The sequence below is a fragment of the Vombatus ursinus genome, unplaced genomic scaffold (assembly GCF_900497805.2).
Source record: "Vombatus ursinus unplaced genomic scaffold, bare-nosed wombat genome assembly UNPS02014832.1, whole genome shotgun sequence".
NCBI lineage: Eukaryota > Metazoa > Chordata > Mammalia > Diprotodontia > Vombatidae > Vombatus > Vombatus ursinus.
In genome coordinates this window covers 73,436,561-73,457,140 of record NW_020954610.1, presented here as the reverse complement: position 1 = coordinate 73,457,140, position 20,580 = coordinate 73,436,561, and the positions used below count along the sequence as shown (strand labels likewise).

Below are 20,580 nucleotides of genomic sequence, written 5' to 3'. Positions count from 1 at the left end.
AAAAAATAGAATCCTAGGGAGATCTTACTGTGAGATCTAGCTAAGTCAGTTCATTCTAAGAGTATTTATTGATTAAACAAAAGAAGACTGCCAACACAAGAAATTTTTTTTTTTTTGGGTGAGGCAATTGAGGTTAAGTGACTTGCCTGGAGTCACACAGCTGGGAAGTGTCAAGTGTCTGGTCTGAGGCCAGATTTGAACTCAGGTCCTCCTGACTCCAGGGCCGGTGCTCTATCCACTGCGCCTCCTAGCTGCCCCAAGAAATATTCTTTATATATACTATTTTCATGGCTGACAATACTAAAATCAGCACATTTGGATTCTATATCCTAAGTATCCAGAGTGTGCCACATAAGAAAGTAGCTGTGGCACTTCAGAAGATAAAGAAAAAAGCAACTAAGCCTGAACACATATAAAGAAATCTGTGTTGGAGACTATAGAATTTTAAATACATCAATATGTCTGAAGAAGAAAAGTTGCTTCTACCAGAAAACAAAAAGTTACCATAGAAAATAGCAGTTGCCTACCCTTAGTTTCTTATTGTTAGAATTGAATTGCCCTATGCAGTGCCTCTGTATTCTTTGTGGAATTAATTTTCTGATTTTCTGTATAAATTTTCATCTTTATGGTTATACAATAGAAAGTACTACCCTTGGAGTAAGAAGACCTGGGTTTTACTCCATACTTTCTGAAATTGACTGTGGGAGACCCTGGATTGACAAGTAACACAACCTCTCCATGCCTCATTTGCTTCATCTGCAAAATGTGGTTCAGGAAAGAGGCTTTACCACCTACCTCAAAGAGTTCAGTACACTTTTATTTTTATTTTTTTCCTCTATTTTTCTTTTTTTTTAATTAATTTATTTTATCAACAATCACTTCCATAAGTTTTTGAGTTTTAAATTTTTCTCCCCTTCCTTCCCCAAGACAGTGGACAATCTGATATAGGCTATAAATATACATTCCTATTAAACATATTTTCACACTAGTGATATTGTAAGGAAGAATTAGAACCGATAGAAGGAACCACAAGAAAGAGAAAACAAAACAGAAGAAAAAAAAGAGCAAATAGTATGTTTCTATCTGCATTCAAACTCCATAGTTATGTCTTTGGATGTGGATAGCATTTTCCATCATGAGACCTTTGGAGATGTCTTAGATCCTTGCATTGCTGAGAAAGGCTAAGTCTATCATCATTAGTCATCGCACAACGTGGCTGTTTCAGTAAACTTTTATTAAGTGTCTCCTATGTGCCAGGCACTGTGCTAAGTGCGAGGGATACAAAAAAAGATACAAAAGACAGCCCTTGCCCTTAGTGTTAAGGAGAAGCTTACAATCTAATGGGGAAGACAACCTGCAAACAAATATGTACAAAGCAAACTATATACAGGATAAATAGGAAATAATTAACAGAAAGGGAGCACTGGAATTAAGAGGGGTTGGGGATGGCTTCCTGTAGGAAGTAGGCTTTTAATTGGAACTTAAAGGAAGCCAGGGAGGTCAGTAGTGGCAGCAGAGAAGCGAGAGCAATTCAGGCATGGGGGACAGCCAGAGAGAAGGCCTGTAGCCAAGAGATGGAGTTGTGAGGAAAAATGCTTTGTACAGCTTAAAATATTGTGCAGGTATATGTGATCGTTATAGCTTGATGAATTTTCCTGGAAAATTTAATATCCCTGTGTGTGTATTGTTTTTTTTTTTAAATGATAAAATAAAATGCAGCCTTGAAGATTCAAAAATTATATGTTAAATCATATAAGAATCTCTGACAGGTTCAACTATGGAAACAAAACATGTTTACTGGTTTTAAATCCAAAGATTTAATGACATCAGGGACATCAAGGCCAAGTGAAAAGATAGAACCTTCTTTTTTAATAAGTGGTAAAATCAGAAATATAATTTATTCTTAGTTGCAACAAATCTTATATTTCACTTAACTGTCGGAAATATTGTGCCTTGTTGGTTATGTTTTCTATGAGTTTGGGTTTAAAGTATCAACAATTATTTAAAAAAAGAAATTATTTTATTCATTATGCCATTGAGTAATGCCATCAAGGGACAGATAAAACAGGGAGATACTCTCATTTAACGTGTTTGACAATGTCAATGAAAAAACAGATGTAGTTTCAGTTGTAACTCAGGTGCTAATTGATTGTATGTCTTAGGAAAACCATTCTTGGATGGTCTCTTTGTGGTGTAGTGTACTTGTCTGTCAAATAAGAACACTACCCTCCTGCCTGATTCATGGGGTTACTTTGGAAATAAAAAATGAGGCAATGCAATATGAAAGCATCCTTTACAGCTAAAAGCTTATAGATTTAAGAGGTTATATGTCATTTGCCTCTTTTACTTTCTGGTGTTTTTTTTCTTGAAATACTTACGTTCACACGTGTGTGGATAGATATGTTTTTAGGGGTGGGGAACCTGTGACCTCCCCACCCCTGGTTTACATCTATCCACACATATATATGTATGACCATTTAATATAGCCATGCAGTATGCGTAATACATTCTACATAAATGGAAAAATACTTAAAAATTTTTAATTTTAAAAAAAATTTGTCATTTCATAAGATTTTTCAGTTTTCGAATTAATAGTATTTTTGTAATCTTTGCTTAAAGAATTGGAGGTATTTTTAATTTAATTTAAATTAAATTTCTGTCTGTCTTCTAGGTTGAACATTTCCACAAGGATATCGAATATTTTAAAGAAGGATTTAAGACAGACTCGTTAACAGATATAACACAAGTCAGCCTATATGAATATTTTCATATTTCTCCTATCAAGGTATGTCAAAATTAATTATGTTCAGGTTGTTATTAATGATAAACTAGGAGCCATCATTTCAGTGCAAATCCATATAAGTAGATGAAAATATTTTTGTGAGTGGAATAATTTTAAATTTTACTCTTTATCCAATAATATATAGGAAGCTTGAGATAAATCATAGGATCTCTGAGGTGGAAGTGACCTCACAGGTTGTCTAGTCCAACATGTTCCTGAAAAACAGGCCCTTCCTGTAATAATTACTGATAAGAGGTTATCCAGCTTTTGGATGAAGACCTCTAGTGAAAGAAGAGCCTTCTAGTGCAGCTGATTCTACTTTTAGGTAGATTAAGTATTTGGAAATGTTTCCTTAAATCAAACCTAGGTTTGCCTTTATGCAACTTTCAGTGATTATTCTACCTTTTGCCTTCTGGGGCCTAGTAGAATAAGTTTAAACCTTCTTTAACACCACAGCTCCTCAGTTACTTGAAAACAGCTATTTATTATGTGACTTATCTCTGAATTACATATCCCATTCTTAAATGCCCTCCTGTTTCCTAAAATATGTTGCCCAGAATTGAATATAGTATTAGATGTGATCTGAGCTAAGCTATTGCCTTCTTAGTCCTTGACATTAGTTTTTGGGGCTTGTATATTACACTGTTGCCTCATATTGAACTTGTAGTCCATTGAAAGATTAAAATCTTTTTTAAATGAACCATTATTGTCTAGACATACCTAATGGATATTGTACTTATAAAGTTGGTCTTTTGAAGCCATATATGTTTTTTTTTTCATTTGTACTTTTAAAATTTCATTTTATTAAATGCAGTACAAAATTCTAGCCTATAAAGATCTTCCTAGATTATAACTTTATTGCTCATGTCAGTTATACTTCCTAACTTTGTGTTTTCTGAAAATTTAATAAGCATCTTATTATTCAGTTTTCCTATTTGCAAAATTATTTTTTCAAAAGGTAGGAATATGTTGTTGAAGCATAATATATCTGTAAATGGGCAGTGCTTTGTTTATCTGCAATATAGTCCTCAATTATATAACATTTTCACTTATTTTTTTCAATGGCTTAAAAATTAAGAAAAATGTAATTGTACATTTATAATATTTGAGATTATCTTTAGTATTGGAAGTTTTAGATTAAATAACTATAATTACTGGACTCAAAAATAATAGACTGAAGTGACTATAACAAGTTTTAATTCAAAGTTTTAAGATTTCTGTGTTTATAAAGTTCTTTGTTGAAGCAGCTTGGTGGAGTTGTGAAGAGAATTCTAGACTTGCAGTCAGGAAATCCTGAGTTCAAATCTTGCTTCTGACAGTTATTAGCTGTGGGAGTCTGAGCAAATTACATAACCACTCTCAGTACCACTTTCCTCATTTGAAAATTGTATATAGAAATAGCACCAACTTTAAGGGGTTATGAGGACCAGGTCAAATACGAAATAAGTAAAGCATTTTATAAACTTATCATTACCATAAGATCCAAAAGAATGTTTGAAAATTTTAATTATGTAATTGTTAACCTAGTTTCCTAATATAAACACATTTTCAGTGATCTAAGATTCATATCTAGTACAACATTTACTTTTTTTTCAGTTTCTTTATAGTTAATCTGAACAAATAAAATCTATCAAAAGTTAAAATCTTTAGAGAATTAGGAAGTTGGGAACGGGTGGAAGCCAAATCTTTACAAGAAAAGAAAAGGGGGGAAATTTGTGGGAAAGACTTAGAAGTTAGGCTTCCACAGCAGAATACAGGAATTCTGAGGAGGACTTGCGAGATCTTGTGGATCTTGGATCAACCAATCAGAAAGTGCCCCAAACATTCTGTAAAACCACTACTTTCTTAAGACAGAGCCCTAGTGGCTAAACCAGTTGCAACAGGTTAGGGTCAAGGACCTTGCAAAGGCTTTTCTCCACTGGGCTTGCTTAATGAGCTTATTGAATATTAACTGACACACCCCGAGGGTGTAGAGAGCCACCATTTTTGAAACTGGGACGCATGACCAGGAGAGATAAACATGACAGGGAGTAACATGGGATGGGCAGTTCAGGAGAGTGTAACCTAAATGAGCTGGTCCAATCCTAGCTCAAATGAGAGGAGTATGGATTTTGCTAACTTTTTTTTATTTTTAACATGTGTTTTTTAAACTTTGGGTTACAGATTTTCACCCTTCCTCCCTCCCCACCCACCCTCATTGTGAAAAGGCAAGCAGCTCAATACAGGTTATAGATGTGTAGTCATGCAAAACACTTCCATCGTAGTCATGTTGTGAAAAACTAAGTATATTTCCCTTCATCCTATCTTACCCCCCATTTATTCTATTCTCTCTTTTGACCCTGAACCTCCTCAGAAGTATTTGCTTCTGATTATCGCCTCCCCCAATCTTCCCTCCCCTCTGTCAACCCCCGGCTCTCTTGTCCCCTTCCCCCTTATTTTACTGTAGGGTAAGATAGATTTCCATACACCATTGTGTATCTTATTCCTTCCTTAAGCCAAATGCTATGAGAATAGGATTCACACATTTTCTCTCACCTTCTCCTATTTCCCCTCCACTGTAAAAGCCTTTTCTTGTATGTTTCATGTGAGATAATTTACCCCATTCTGCTTCTCCCTTTCTCCTCCCAATATAATCCTCTCTCACCCCTTAATTTTATTTTCCAGATATCACCCCTTCATCTTCAACTCACCCTGTACCTTCTATCTATCTATCTATCTATCTGTCTATCTATCTATCTATCTATCCATCTATCCATGTAATTTTTTTCCCTCCCACTATCCGAAAACTGACAGAGGACTCATGAGTTACAAATATCATCTTTTCATGTAGGAATGTAAACAGTTCAACCTTAATAAGTCTCTTATGATTTCTCTTTCTTGTTTACCTCTTCCATGTTTCATTTGAGTCCTGTATTTGAAAGTCACATTTTCTATTCAGCTCTGGTCTTTTCCTCAGGAATGCTTGAAAGTCCCTTATTTCATTGAATGACCATTTTTTACCCTGAAGGATTATACTCAGTTTTGCTGGGTAGGTGATTCTTGGTTATAATTCTATCTCCTTTGCCCTCTGGAATATTATATTCCATGCCCTGCGGTCCCTTGATGTAGAAGCTGCTAAGTCTTGTGTTATCCTGATTGTGTTTACACAATACTTGAATTCTGGCTGCCTGCAATATTTTCTTCTTGACCTGGGAATTTTGAAATTTGGCTACAATATTCCTAGGAGTTTTCCTTTGGGAATCTCTTTCAGGAGATGATCAGTGGATTCTTTCAATTTCTATTTTGCCCTCTGGTTCTAAAATATCAGGGCAGTTTTCCTTGATGATTTCTTGAAAGATGATGTCTAGGCTCTTTTTTTGATCATGGCTTTCAGATAGTCCAGTAATTTTTAAGTTTTCTCTCCTGAATCTATTTTCCAGGTCAGTTGTTTTTTCAGGGAGAAATTTCACATTCTCTCCTATTTTTTCATTCTTTTGGATTAGTGTTACAGTGCCTTGATTTCTCATATAGTCACTAGCTTCCAATTGTTCTATTCTAATTTTTAAGGAAGTATTTTCTTCAGTAATCGTTGGGACTTTTCCATTTGGCCAATTTTGCTTTTTAGGGCACTCTTCTCTTCGTTGGCTTTTTGAACCTCTTGTGCTATTTGGGTTACGCTATTTTTTCAGGTGTTATTTTCTTCAGTATTTTTTGGGGTCTTCTTTAGCATCACTCTCAGTTTTTCCTCTACTTCTCTTACTTTCTTCTCCAAATCCTTTTTGAGCTCTTCCAAGGCCTGGGACCAATTCATATTTTTCTTGGATGCTTTGGATGTAGGAGCTTTGGCTTCATTGTCTTCTTTTGGTTATGTGTTTTGATCTTCTTTGTCACCAAAGTAAGATAATATAGTCTGACTCTTTTTGCGATGCTTGCTCGTGATCCCAGCCAATTACTTGAGTTATAAACTCTTTGTTAAGGTGGGGGTCTATTTCCAGTGTGGAGAATGTGCTGTCCCCAGCTTCAGGGGTTTTGTGCAGCTGTTTTCAGAGATACTTCTAGGGTGCTTCCAAGGTGCCATGATCAAGGACGATGTGTTAACTCCTTTCCTATCCTGTGCTCTGCTCTGTGAGTGACTGCAAGCATTTTCTTCTGTCTTGGAACTGTGAGGAGGATTTCTTCTTTACGGCTACTAAAAGCTCCACCATGCCAGCACTCCTCCTTGCCCCAAGACCGCCACCTAGAACTGTGACCCAGATCCAAGCACCCACAAAGCAAGAGAATCCTGCACCAGGAGAGATCCCTGCAATCCCACTCTGATCAGCCACTCGATTCTGCCTCGATCTGGGGGCCGGAAGCTCAGGAGGCAACTGCCACCCCGGGGCCAAGCTTGGGGAATGGGGCTGGGACCCCATGCTTCTCTGTCACCGCAGAAACAGACTTTTCCCACTGACCTTCTAAGTTGTCTTTGGTGTTCATGGGTTGAGAAGTCTGGAAGCCACCACAGCTGCCAGTGATTCAGTCCTCTGAGGCCTGCTCCAGGTTCACTTTGGCCTGCACATCCACACCAAACTGTGTTCCTCTCCCCTCCCGGCACGATATACCTTTCTGATCAACCATCCAGGTTGTCTTGGGCTGGAAATTTGTTTCACTTTGTCTTTTTGTGGGTTCTGTTGCTTTAGAATTTGTTCAGAGCCATTTTTTTATAGGTATTTGGAGGGGTTTGGGGGAGAGCTCAAGCAAGTCACTGCTTTTACTCCGCCATCTTGGCTCCTCCCCACCTTTACTAACCTTTTAAAATGTGGCTCTGCTGCTGTATCAGTGCTGTGCTAGGGTACCGTGTGCGCGCTTCTTGTGAGAAGCGTAATGAAGGCTTTCCTTCACACACACACACACACACACACACACACACACACACACACACACGTTAAAGTCTTTATACTGAATAGGATTAAAGCATTTATTTCTGTTTATTTAAGTTTTGTTTTCAAGTTCTTATTGAATTTAGTAGGATGAACTTTTCTTTTATATCCATTCCAAAGTGAAAGGGGAGTAATGTTAATGTTTAGATTTTGAAATCCTTAGTAATTAAATACTTATTAAGTTAAACAAAGAAGAATTTAAGAGTTTGTGTATGTTGTTTATAAATGATGTTTTTAATGATATTTTAACATAAAAGTACATGGAAATATCTGTTGAGTTGCAACTGGGGAAGCATTTTTCTAATTATGTATTTCTTTCTCTTTAGTTGCATTTGAGCGTTTCACTGAGTTCAGGTAGAGATGATGGTAAAGATACAACACAAGAAGGAGGACTGATTCCAGTTCATTCAATAAACCTCTTGCTGAAGAGTATTGGTGCCACTCTTACAGATGTGCAAGATGTAGTATTTAAGTATGTAAATCTACAGATTTTTAGATTTATAGTAGATGCAGTAAATTTATTAGAAAATTCTATCTTCATGAACAACTGAGTAACTGAAGGAACTGTCTTTTCCCTTGACTAGATTGCAGTCTAATGTCAAACCAATATATGGCCAACTTGTGTGTGTGTGTGTGTGTGTGTTAAAATGTACACTTATGCACATATGTATATAGATACAAATGCCATTGGTATAGGTAAGTACTTGACTTAATTAGGGGAAATATGGACTGTGCATGTTAAATCAAAGTGTGAGCCTAGTACCTTCCTAACTTTCTCAGAAAAGGTTTTTTTGAAGGCTTTGTGTGTTCTGCCTTGGTTTTATGAAAGATGGGAGACATATGACTTAATGATCAAGCAAACAAAAAATATTAATGAAGGAAGATTTTTACAGTACCACTCAAACGTATGTACACACACACACACACACACAATATTAATCAAGCAACAAGTATTAGGTGCCTGCTACTGTACATCTGGCACTGTGCTAATCATTGGGGATACAAAAAGAGACAAAATGATAGTCCGGGCCCTCAAGAAGCTCATATATACACACATATACCTCCAAAGGAAATGTCAGAAGCAGGAAATATGATGGCTAGATTAAATTAATGAAATAAATGCCTTTTTTGCATTTTGAAGGAGGTAGTCAAAGGTATGAATTGTGATTATATGTGTATAAAGTGACAGTAATAATTGATGTATTTGACTAAGGAAATACTAAATTTTATAGAAAATATGAATGATATGCTCTTAAGTAGCATTTAGGAAAGATTAATGAGAAGTAATAATAGTTAATACAAAAGATGGTAGAAATTGCATGTATGGCAAAAGATAATTGGAGCAAAAAAATATTGTTTGTAGAAAGATTAGAAAAGTAGAATCAGAGGAATTTGTGATTAAAATGGGAAAAATGTATATGAACCAAACTTGAAAGAAAAAAAATGTGAAAGAAAAATTGAAGGAATTGACATGTGACTGTTGAAATAACAGTATATATAAAATATACTCAAAATAATATTTTGAGTCTTAACATTTTTTCCTTTTTTAATTGCAGGCTGGCATTTTTTGAACTTAACTACCAGTTCCATACAACACCGCAACTACAGTCTGAGGTCATAAGACATTACTCAAAACAGGTTGGTCTGAAATTGTATTATAAAGGGGAAGGAAATGATGTATAGTCTAATAAAATCGTGCACTAAATATGAAAAATTTACCGTACCACTCAAATGTACGTACACACACACAGTCAATCAGTCAACAATTGTTAGGTGCCTACTGTACATCAGGCACTGTGCTAATCATTGGAGATACAAAAAGAGGCAAAATGATAGTCCCTTCTCTCAAGGAGCTCACACATGCACACAGTAACTTACCTTTTTGTTTAGAAAGACAGTAAGCATTTTTCAGTAATTATTTAGAAAAACAAATGACATATAGATTTTTTAAATGTGCTTTGAATTTTAAATTGGCTCAAAATAGCCCATGTTACTATTTTTTGTTGAAGAAATAATTGCATTTCATGACATTTCTGTAGCACTTAGCAACACAATATAAGGGTGCTTCTTAAAAGCTAGAGATGGTGGCATAGAAGAGGTAAATACTAGGTTTTTGGGTAAAGATAAATAATAGAGGAAGATATTAATTGAATAAAAAGCTTGAGTCACTTATGTATTTTTTTTAACTAACATGTTTTACTACTTCCTCTAGGCCATTAAGCAAATGTATGTTCTTATTCTTGGACTTGAAGTTTTGGGAAATCCATTTGGCTTAATTCGAGAATTTTCTGAAGGAGTAGAAGCATTTTTCTATGAACCATATCAGGTAAGTTAGTCTTCCTTTTTGTAATATTATGCTAATTATTAATATCTGTAGCACCTACCTCCTAGGATTATTGTGAAGATAACATAAGATAGTGCTTATAAAGTGCTTTGTTAACCTTAAGGTGCTATATAAATGATAGTTGTTGTTGTTGTTGTTGTTATTCTAAGACAAACACCACCAGATGTAGCAAAACTGCTGGAAACAGAAGCACTGAAGGGGCTCTCTCTTTGTCAATGATTTGTTTATTTTGTTGCTAAAAAAAAAAAAAAGTTAAGGAACACCCTTTATGAAAGAGATAACTAGAATTTTAACTTACATCATAATTTTAAAAGAGTTTCAGGTATTTGTGTTAGATTGTAAAATACTTTGTTTTAAAACTACAAGGGCACAATGGAAAGACCAATATAAATGGCAAGTAAAAAAGACATCTGAACTAAATCTTGTAATATTAATGACTGTTTTTTGTTTTCAAAAGCTCTTATTTTAAATTTTATTTTCTGTTAGGATATTAACATTTAAATACTCTTTAAATGCCATATCCCTTTTTGATGGTAAATTTTATATTAAAATAGTTCACTCATAATAAAGTTTATACTAACTTCTTTTTTGAACATATGGTCTTATTCCTTATATAAGAAAAATGGTACTTTGACAATGTTTCAATATATTTTAGTGTATATGTATGATAAAATTTTATTTATACAATGTCATAATAAATGGTTATTTTTATAGCTGAAGTTTAACTTTGTACACTGTTATTTAAAAAAACAGTTTGCTCAGCTAATAATCTAAGCAAAATTATAACAACAGATGCTTAACGTATTTAAAACAATATTTTCAGAAACTGTAGCACCACTGTTATATTTAAACCTTGTGCCTAATATAAATGATTTTATAAAATCATTCTTAAGTTGGACTCAATAGTTCTCTTTTTGTATCTCTATTTTCCACTATTTGGTGTTAACTCTGCATTTGAGGGAAAAACACACTTTTAAAACTATGTATTTCATTATTCAACACCTAATTGTTTTGTTATTCTCAAATGATTTTTCATGTTAACCACCATTTTTGTATTTACTATTCTTTGTGAATTACTTAATTATCTTACACTTATTATACCTTATTGTTTCTACTTCCAGGCCAATAGTTAATTTCATCCAGCTGAACCACATTAAATAACTTAGGTTTGATGTCAAGAAAAAACTACCTAACAAGGCTCTCTAAAAGTATACTGAGCAGCCTTGACCTCTTCATTAGAAGGATTAGGTGACCACTTGTCCAGCATGTTTTAGTGGGAGGATTCTTTTTAGCTTATGCATTGGATCAGAAAGCTGCTATGATGCCTTCAAATGGAAATTCTGTGATTATGTGATTCATTCATTTCTTTTCACAGAATCATGGAAAGCTTTTGTGGCCTCTCACTATGTTTTGTCAATCTGTGTTAGAGGGCCACTGCCCATTTAGCTTCATTTTTCTCTGATAGTTCTACACTATGTTTACTTTTTCTTTCTATTTTGTACCTTATAACACTATAAAACAGTTTGAAATGTGTTTAATGAGGTCCACCCCCATCCCCATAAGATCACTTGATATCCTTTCAAGTTCTATAGAACTGTGATCTTTTAAGGTTAGGATAATATATGCAGAAATACACATTTTCGAAGAAAGGATTTGAAAATGAAATATCTTGAATTCTGATGACTATAACATCTTTAGAATAATTAGTTTTTGATCATCTGCTTTGAAATATATGTATTGTTCTTTTTCAGATTTTTCCGTATTTAAATTTAAAATGTTAACATAGGAGCTTGTTCAAAATATTTAGTGTTTTCTTTGTGCTTTTTTAATCAAGGCAAACTTAGGGCTGACTAATGATTCCTTTAAATTATTTCACTTCATACCTATTTGAGAAAATTGTCTACAAGAATGGTTCAATGACCATGATCTCTTTTACATTATTATATATTTAATTTTCATGTATTTTTAGTATGGTACTTACTTTCTGCTGGAAAGACAGTTTGTTAAATGTTATTGATTATGATGCTAGATATATCATCCAATTTTACTTTCTCTTAAATCCCTGTATTTACCACCTTGTCTCTGTTGTTTCTTCATATTTAAAAGTAAATAACACAACCTAGTTTCTGTGGCCTTGACTAGGATTTTCCTTGTTGTTTACTAGTCTTCTTTATAAACTACTTCTTAGTTTGCATATCTGTTTGGTTTTGTTTGGTTTTGTTTTTTAAAGTATACTACAGGCTCAACATGATTAACAAAATGGTATGGCAGCCAAAAAAGCCAATTCACTCTTGAGCTGTGAATGTTTGTATGCATACCTACTTGGGTGTACCTTTGTCCAGACCTGCAATTTTATAAGCATGGGAAGTTCCTCGTAAAGAGTCTCCTTCTCCCAACGTGTCTTGCAGCTTCCAGTCAGACTTACCTTAGGCATAGAAAGGTGAAATCACCTGACCCAGATTCAGTAGTTCATCAGTGACAGAAGTGGAGCTTGAACCCAAATCCTCCTGCCTCTGAGCCAGCTTCTTCCAGGGCACTGCACTGATTCCAGGGAAAAGGAAGTGATGGTTCTGACCTATTCTGCCATATCTGGAGTGTTGTGTTCAGTCCTCGGCATCACATTTTTAGGAAGCAGAAGAAGAATTAGATTTGTTCTCATAGTCTCCAATGAGCAAAAATAGAATCATTGGGTTCAATTTTCAAAGAGACGAATTTAGGATTGGTATCAGGAAAGAATTACCCAACAATTAGAGCTGTCTAAAAGTATATTGAGCAGCCTTGCCTTTCTCACTGGAGGGGTTAGGTGACCCCTTGTCCAACATATTTTAATGGGAGGATTCTTTTTAGGTTGTGGATTGGATCAGAAAGCTGCTTCATCCCTTCCAACTGAAATTCTGTGTTCATTCTTTTCTTTTTACAGAATCATAGAAGGCTTTAGTGGCCTTTTACTCTTGTTTTGTCATTCTGTATTGGAGGAGAGGTCTTTGACAGGTGTACACAAAGCACATCTCCTCATGCCTTACTGAATCTATTCCCTGAGCTTATATGTACAATTTATAAATCAAGTAGGCCACAGCATTTTATAGATTGTTAGAAGCATTGTTTAGCCTCGAATCAATTTCATTTGTGAATTCTACTGTTAATAGAACTTTTAATTATTAATTTTATTTTTGTCTTTAAGGGAGCCATCCAGGGTCCAGAAGAATTTGTAGAGGGCATGGCATTAGGACTTAAAGCACTAGTTGGAGGAGCTGTTGGTAAGCAAATATGATAATGTTGAGAATCTATTGCAATAATGTGCGCTAGAATAACATGCTATTTTATTAAATACATTCTAATTTCTGTTAGGTGGACTGGCAGGTGCTGCCTCTAAAATAACTAATGCTATGGCTAAAGGTGTAGCAGCCATGACTATGGATGAAGATTACCAGCAGAAGAGAAGAGAAGCCATGAATAAACAACCTGCGGGTCTTAGAGAAGGCATAACACGTGGAGGAAAAGGCTTAGTTTCTGTAAGAAGAACTTCTAAGTTGTACATATTCTATTTTTTATAAGGAAAATATGCCCATGAACCTCATACCCTATAGGATTATTTTAAAACCTAAAGAGCAGTAGGAGGTGATACATACATAAACATATACAAATCTAGGGCTTTAATGTCCTCAAAGACAAGATACAATAGAGATTCATTCTGTGAGATTTAAGGAAAATAACAGACAGGGTAAATACTGTGTATACACTGCACAAAGCTAAATTATTTTCTTGAAATCCATAATTAAAGTTTTGTGTTTGAAGACACCTATGCAGAAATATTATAAATTTGTAATTTTTTTTCATCTAGGGTTTTGTAAGTGGGATAACAGGAATAGTGACTAAGCCAATCAAAGGTAAATACAGTTCCTTTAAGTCATTCATAATTAGCAAAATTCCTGTTAAAATAATTTTCATTCTGTTCATTCTGAATTATGTTACTTTTTTCCTAGGAGCCCAAAAAGGAGGAGCAGCAGGGTTCTTTAAGGGTGTTGGGAAAGGATTAGTTGGAGCAGTGGCAAGGCCAACAGGAGGAATTATCGATATGGCTAGTAGTACTTTTCAGGGAATTAAAAGGTAAATTCTATTCAACATAAGATAGAATGAAATACATATTAAAAGCTAGAAAGTGGATAAACCAGTCATTTGGATCATGGCAATGAACTGTGTACTAAGCTCTATTACTTGCTAGTTTAGCTAATTATTTGATAGGGTACATGTAGCTTAACCTCTTCTTAGTGTCATTTTACTTGTCTGTAAAGTGAAGACAGTTGAACAAGTGATGTCTAAGTACTTTGCAGCCTGAAAATTCTGTAATGAAAATACTCTGTGTATGTAGCAACTAAGAGTTTACAACAAACTTTTATACATATTATCTTAATATACAGCAATTCTGTAAGGTAGGTTGTACAAATATTAATTTTCCCCATTTTATAAGTTACTTTTATACTTCAGTTTACCAATAATCTCACTGAAGCTTGAGCATTCCCGCCCCCATGTACATTATCTACCCCCTCCTTTTCTCATATGGTGCTTGTCCACATTTTTGAACTGATCCTCCATAGACATTTTATCATAGTATATTGGATAGAATGTATACAGGGTTAATTAATCCTCTGGATCTTTTAACAATTCTTGGGTATCGGTGTAGCACTTAGGCAGTCTGTCTTCCCTTACTATTGCTATAAAATCAACCTGTGTTCTTTTCTAATCATATATTTTTTTCATGTCTTTTTTATTAGTTTAATTTTTTTAATTAGTAAACATTTATTTTCTCTTTTCCACTTCCCCCTCTCTCACTTAAAAAAAAAAAAGAAAACAAAACACTTTATAAAAAAATATGCATGATCATGCAAAACAAATTCCAACAGTGGCCATGTCCCAAAACATATATGTCATCCTGCAGGTAATAGAAACAAGGTAGAAAATGAGACATATTTTTGGACATGGCCATTGTTGGAAAGTAAGGGAGTTAGCATGCTTCATTATTGGTCCCCTTGAATCACAATCAGTCCTTGCATTAATCAGAGTTATGAAGTTTTTCTCAGTTGTCTATCATTTCTTTTGTCACAACAGTATTCCATTATATTTATATGCCATGATTTTTTCAACCATTCCTCACTGATGGGCTGCTTAGTTTCCGGTTATTTGCTCTACAAAAAGAGACACTATAAATATTTTTGTACATGTCATTCTTTTCCTCTTTCTTCACTTTGCTGCATAAACCAAGTAGTGATATTATGGGATCCAATGATGTGCAGTTTAATGACTTTTTGGACATAGTTCAAAATTGCTTTCCACAATGGCTGAACCAGTTCACAGTTCTACTAACAGTGCATTAACGTGCCTGTTTTCCTATAGCCCCTCCAACATTTGTCCTTCTACATTTTTTGTCAATTTTTCTAATCTAATAGTTGTGAAGTGGCACTTTAGAATTATTTTAATGTTAATTTCTCTGATCAATTTAAAATATTTTTACATGGTTATTGATAATTTGAATTTCTCCCTTTAAAAACTGCCTATCCATTTCCTGTGCAAGATATCTTGAGGTTTGGCTCTCATTGATTGGCCAGCAATAGGTCCCAGCCCAAGCCTCATCTGGTCATTGTTTGGGCTTTGATGGCTCAGAGTGAGTGTAAATATTATTTCTTTAAGTTTTGGCTGGAAACCCTGAGGGTCTTTCCCTTCCAGATTGATTTTTTTTTTTTTAACTAGGTAAAAGAGGCCATTCTGTGCCTCATTTTTTACCTAGCCTTAATCACTGAATGGTCATTGCCTCAGTCAAACTGAGACCTGGGAAAGACCTTAACTTAAAAAGGCCAAGGTCTCCCCCTGCATCTGGGGCCATATCTAGTCATCCTGATCTATATCTTGCCACTGGACCCAGATGTCTCTGGAAGAGAAAGTGGGGCTGGTGACTTTGCACAGCCCTTCCTCACTTAAATCCAGTTCACTTGCAAGTCACGCATCACCTTCCTGATGTCATGGTCCTCTTTGAGAAAGGAGGACAAACAACAAATCCATATCCTGTGACCATTTATCAATTGGGAAATCTTAAAAACAAGTTTGTTAGTATCTTTTATTTTTACTTAACCTAAAATTGCTCCTGTATACCACCCTCTCCTGCTCCTATGTAAGTAAGATTTTTTTTTTAAAGAAAAAGAGAATAGAAAATAAAACAACAAAATTGATCAATGCACTGAAAAAAAATATCTAAAAATATATTCAGTTACACACTTCTGCAAAGGAGTAAACAGATGTCTGCTCATGTTTCTTCTTTGGGGTCATGATTGCTCTTTATAATTTTGTAACATCAATTTTTATTGTTATGTAGTCATGATTCTTTCCATATACATTGTTATATTCATGTATATTATTTCCTGGCTCTGGTTACTTACTTTTGCATCAGTTCATATAAATCTTAACATACTTCTGTGTAATACAATAGCTGGCATTTATGTAGTGCTTTTAAGGTACGATGCTGTATATATACTAACTCATTTTTAATAATATTCATCATTTCTTTCTTTAAAGCAATTTTGACTTCTCGCATCTTTTTATGTATTTGTAGGCCCAATAGTCCCATTTTCCATCTGTAATGCCAGATAGACACAGAGAGACTAATTCATTAGGCTTCCATTCCAGTGTATGTCACAATCACATTGTCAGTCAACAAATGTTAAGTGCTTACTTTCTTTCAGAAAATATGCTAAGCCTGGGGATACAAAGGAAAGTAAAAATAGAATCTGCTCTCAAAGAACTCATCTTTTAATTTGGGGGTGGCAGCATGTAAATAACAAGGTTAATACAGGATCTATACCAAGTAGATGGATTTGGAGTCAGATGACTCCAACTGTACTACCCTTATGTCCTTTGAGAAGCTGCTTAATCTCTGAGTTTATCTACTTCTAAGTTCCTTTAACTTCCTCTGTTAATGAGAGAGTTGGAAAAGGTGACCTCTAAGATCCATTTAATATCTTAAGTCTATGATTTTGTGAACCTATGGTCTCCCTCCTTCAACTTTTGTAAGTGTTTTTGCAATTAACTTGTACTATAATCTGATGCTATACTTGACTGCCATGTCCATCTGTTTGGCACGGAGAGCAGACGATTTTTTGGCTAAAGAAATTTATGAGTTCTTTTGATCCCCACATTCTGGACATTGTAATGTGAGGTAATTTTTCCAAGAAATGGTGATAACACTCTAAGTTTTTACTTTTACCCGTTTCCTATTCTTCAACTTCAACAAATTGTTTAAATGAGTCATGTTAGACCAATATAATTGCACATAATGTTTTCTTATATTCCTCATTTCTTCTAATCTGGTATTGATTTTGATCTTTGCTCCAGCTAGTCTGTATTTGGTCTGAACAAAGACCATTTTTTCTGAAGTGACTGCCATGTCTTTCCCCATTTATTCCTTGTCTCTTAAGATAATCTGTTTCATTTTTTTTAAGTGTTCTGTTCTTGCCATGTACAGAACCCTTTGACTCTCTTTTTAAAGAAAATATTCTTGATTGTAGATATGACACATAGTCTCTAAGCCTTTTGTTTCTTTTCTTATTTTCTAACTATACTTTTACCATTTTCATACCAATTTTTACATTAAATTCACTGAGTGTGAAAGTATATGTTGACTTGCTTTTGCAGATTTTGTCTAGTTTTTCATTAAACCCTCTCTCTACTTTTTTTTTATTCTATGAAACAGTTCATTCGTGAGCTGCAGTTGTCTGCATGGTGATCCTTTTACTTTGCTTATGAGCACTAGAAAGTGAAATAACCAAATGTCCTATGTAGTTATATTTCTTATTGCCTTCGGGTTTATGATGCTATCTTCTTTATTCGCTCATCTGGAAAGAATATGTGAATAATTTTTTTCGTTTGGCTACAAGTGTTTTGCATTGTGGTTTCATTTATAGCAAGAATACCAGTGTTAATGTAGTTTATTTCTCCAATATTATATCAACGTATTCATCATTGTACATTTAGAGCAGTTGGAGCAAAATTAAAGTTTCTTGTCATCTAGAAACTGAATTTTTATGACCATCTTTCTGGAAATGGAAAGATGCTACACAGGACTAAGGGTGTGTGTGTGTGTGTGTGTGTGTGTGTGTGTGTAAGTTTGCCTACTAATGATAAACTGTTCCGTACATCAGCTGGCCCTCGGTACAATACATAGTGTGCTGTTGGCACAGTAGTCTTTCTAACCAGATACCTGACTAAGCTTTGTAGTTTGCTAGCATAGCCTTTAAGACCATAGGGTCAGTTCTATTGCAGTGTTAAGTATTAAAGTAGAAGTTTTGTTAACAATTTTACATATTGTATCTGCAGAATTTTCATAATATAGAGCAGTACAAATTGCTGCCTAAACCTGTACTGGTGAAATCAAAAGATCTGTCTCTGAAATTGCACATAATTAAGAATCAACTATTTGAACAAGGAAAGGGAAAAGAATGTTGTGTTATTTATTAGGCATTATTGATAATTCTGTTGTTCAGTCGTTTTTGGTCATGTCCAACTCTTCATCACCCCATTTGGAGTTTTCTTGGTAAAGATACTGTAATTATTTTCCATTTCCTTCTCCAGCTCATTTTACAGATGAGGAAACTGAAGCAAACAGGTTTAAGAGACTCGTCCAGGGTCACAACTAGTAAGTGTTTGAGGCCAGATTAGAATTCAGGAAGATGAGTCTTCCTGACTCTAGACTCGGCACTCTATCCACTCTGCCACCTAGCTGCCCCATTGATGATTGTAAATAGTCAAAAGTCTGTCTGAAGAATAAAACATTAGTTATTAACTTATATTTAATTCTTTCCCATGATTTGTCACTGAGCAGTTTGGGCATCCAGAAAAGCAATAATATAACATGGTCACATAGCCACAAAAAGGACCATCTAGTATTATATTTTAATAGGATTTTTATTTATTTATTATTCATTATTTATTATCATAGGATTTTTTTTGTCAAATAATTTTACCTCTGTATTATTTTTGCCTAGAGCTACTGAGACTTCTGATGAAGTAGAGAGTCTTCGTCCCCCAAGATTCTTTAACGAAGATGGTGTTATTAGACCTTACAGATTGAGGGATGGAACCGGAAATCAGATGTTACAGGTAAAATCTTACTAGAGTTAAGATAAATTTGGTTAATTTTCTTAAGAGTTTAAAATATCCAATTTAACTATTTGTTAAAGCTTTACATGTAAGGCTTTTAAGGTTTTCTAACAAACTGCTTAATCCTCTTATTTATAACTTTCTAATACTTAAATTTGAAAGTACATTTATTCACTGTAAGGTTTTTTCTTTTTTACAGGTATCAAAAAGTTTGATATGAAAACAGTTAATGCATGACTTGCAAGTGAAAACCTGCAGTAGATTTTTATATCAACATAGCCATAAAACTTTGCAAACTATGTACAACAATTGCAATGTTTTAATAAAGTGAAAAGCCTTACTAATAATGGTAACTACATATATAGGGATTATTAGCAAGTCTAAATGTTTGCAGGGTCTTATTTTACTTTTGCACCATATATATTTTCAACCAAGATTTTCTTATGTAAAGTCCAGTAAGATAAATTGAAACCCACCTTGCCTTGTGTACCTTGTGAATAATTATTTTGATCATTGCACTGTGTCATTTTGGAGTATTTCATTAGTGCCACAAATGTGATAGTTGCCCCGGGTTCAGGAAAGAACAATCAGAACTGTTTCTACACCAGAGTTTTTCAGTGTTCTTGTGCTTTCTAGACTATCTGTTCAGCCATAGTAAAACATTTATATATCTTACTTTCCTTCTTTTGCCCATAGAGCATTCTGTTTTTCAAACTTTTCGCAGTATTTAAAATAACTAGTCATTTCAAGTCAAAGCCAACTTTCTTGTTATAAAAATAGTTCTTATGGAATGGTAAACACCACTGAATTAAAATACTTGATCTAGAAATATAGTTAAAGAAGTAGAAAGTCTTTTTTTTTTTAAGTGAACTGAAAGTTCTCCACTCCTTAATTGTCTTTTTGAAGTTTTTTTTGTCCCCAAAGCATTTTACCTGACTTAAAGTGACTTAAATCCTCCATGAGAAAGTAAGGAGAGATTTTCTTTGTAGACATAAATATTTACTACACTATATAGCCTTCATTACAAAACATATTGGTAGTTATATAGTAATGCTGTCCTTGATTATTATTTTGACATGTTAAAATAACACTCTACTTAAAGTGATTATGAGTAAACTAAATGAGCCAGTGTTTTAATTTAACTACTCATAAGCAATAAAGTATGTATCTTACAGCCTTCATTACAGAATCCTTTTAAATAATGAAAACAGTGATAGCACATAACATGAGCCAGGTTTTTTTTTTGACAGTGCAGCTTTTTGTTAAGAAATGCCATAAAGTGTCTTTCTAAAAGTTTAGAACAATTTTAGAATAAAACTAGCAGCCATTGGCCAAATGTGATTTCTAATGGGCATTCCAGGATAAGTTATATTGTGAAAAATGGTATATGGTATGTGGTATGTGTGAAAATC

The 20,580-nt window shown here is 34.3% G+C and overlaps 1 protein-coding gene across 3 annotated transcripts in view; it reads left to right on the top strand.

The window, feature by feature from the left end:
• The window catches only part of LOC114025632 (vacuolar protein sorting-associated protein 13A-like), a 282,189-nt gene that overhangs the window by 237,416 nt on the left and 24,193 nt on the right, over positions 1-20,580 (top strand). For 2 of the 3 annotated variants that reach the window (XM_027839097.1, XM_027839099.1), the window contains exons 60-68: positions 2,672-2,785; positions 8,007-8,152; positions 9,237-9,318; positions 9,893-10,006; positions 13,206-13,281; positions 13,373-13,536; positions 13,866-13,911; positions 14,008-14,131; positions 19,054-19,168. In XM_027839097.1, the coding sequence (XP_027694898.1) occupies positions 2,672-2,785; positions 8,007-8,152; positions 9,237-9,318; positions 9,893-10,006; positions 13,206-13,281; positions 13,373-13,536; positions 13,866-13,911; positions 14,008-14,131; positions 19,054-19,168 (981 nt within the window). Of the gene's footprint in view, positions 1-2,671; positions 2,786-8,006; positions 8,153-9,236; positions 9,319-9,892; positions 10,007-13,205; positions 13,282-13,372; positions 13,537-13,865; positions 13,912-14,007; positions 14,132-19,053; positions 19,169-19,367; positions 20,384-20,580 lie in introns of those variants that run through there. The other variant, XM_027839098.1, reaches the window with a different exon arrangement.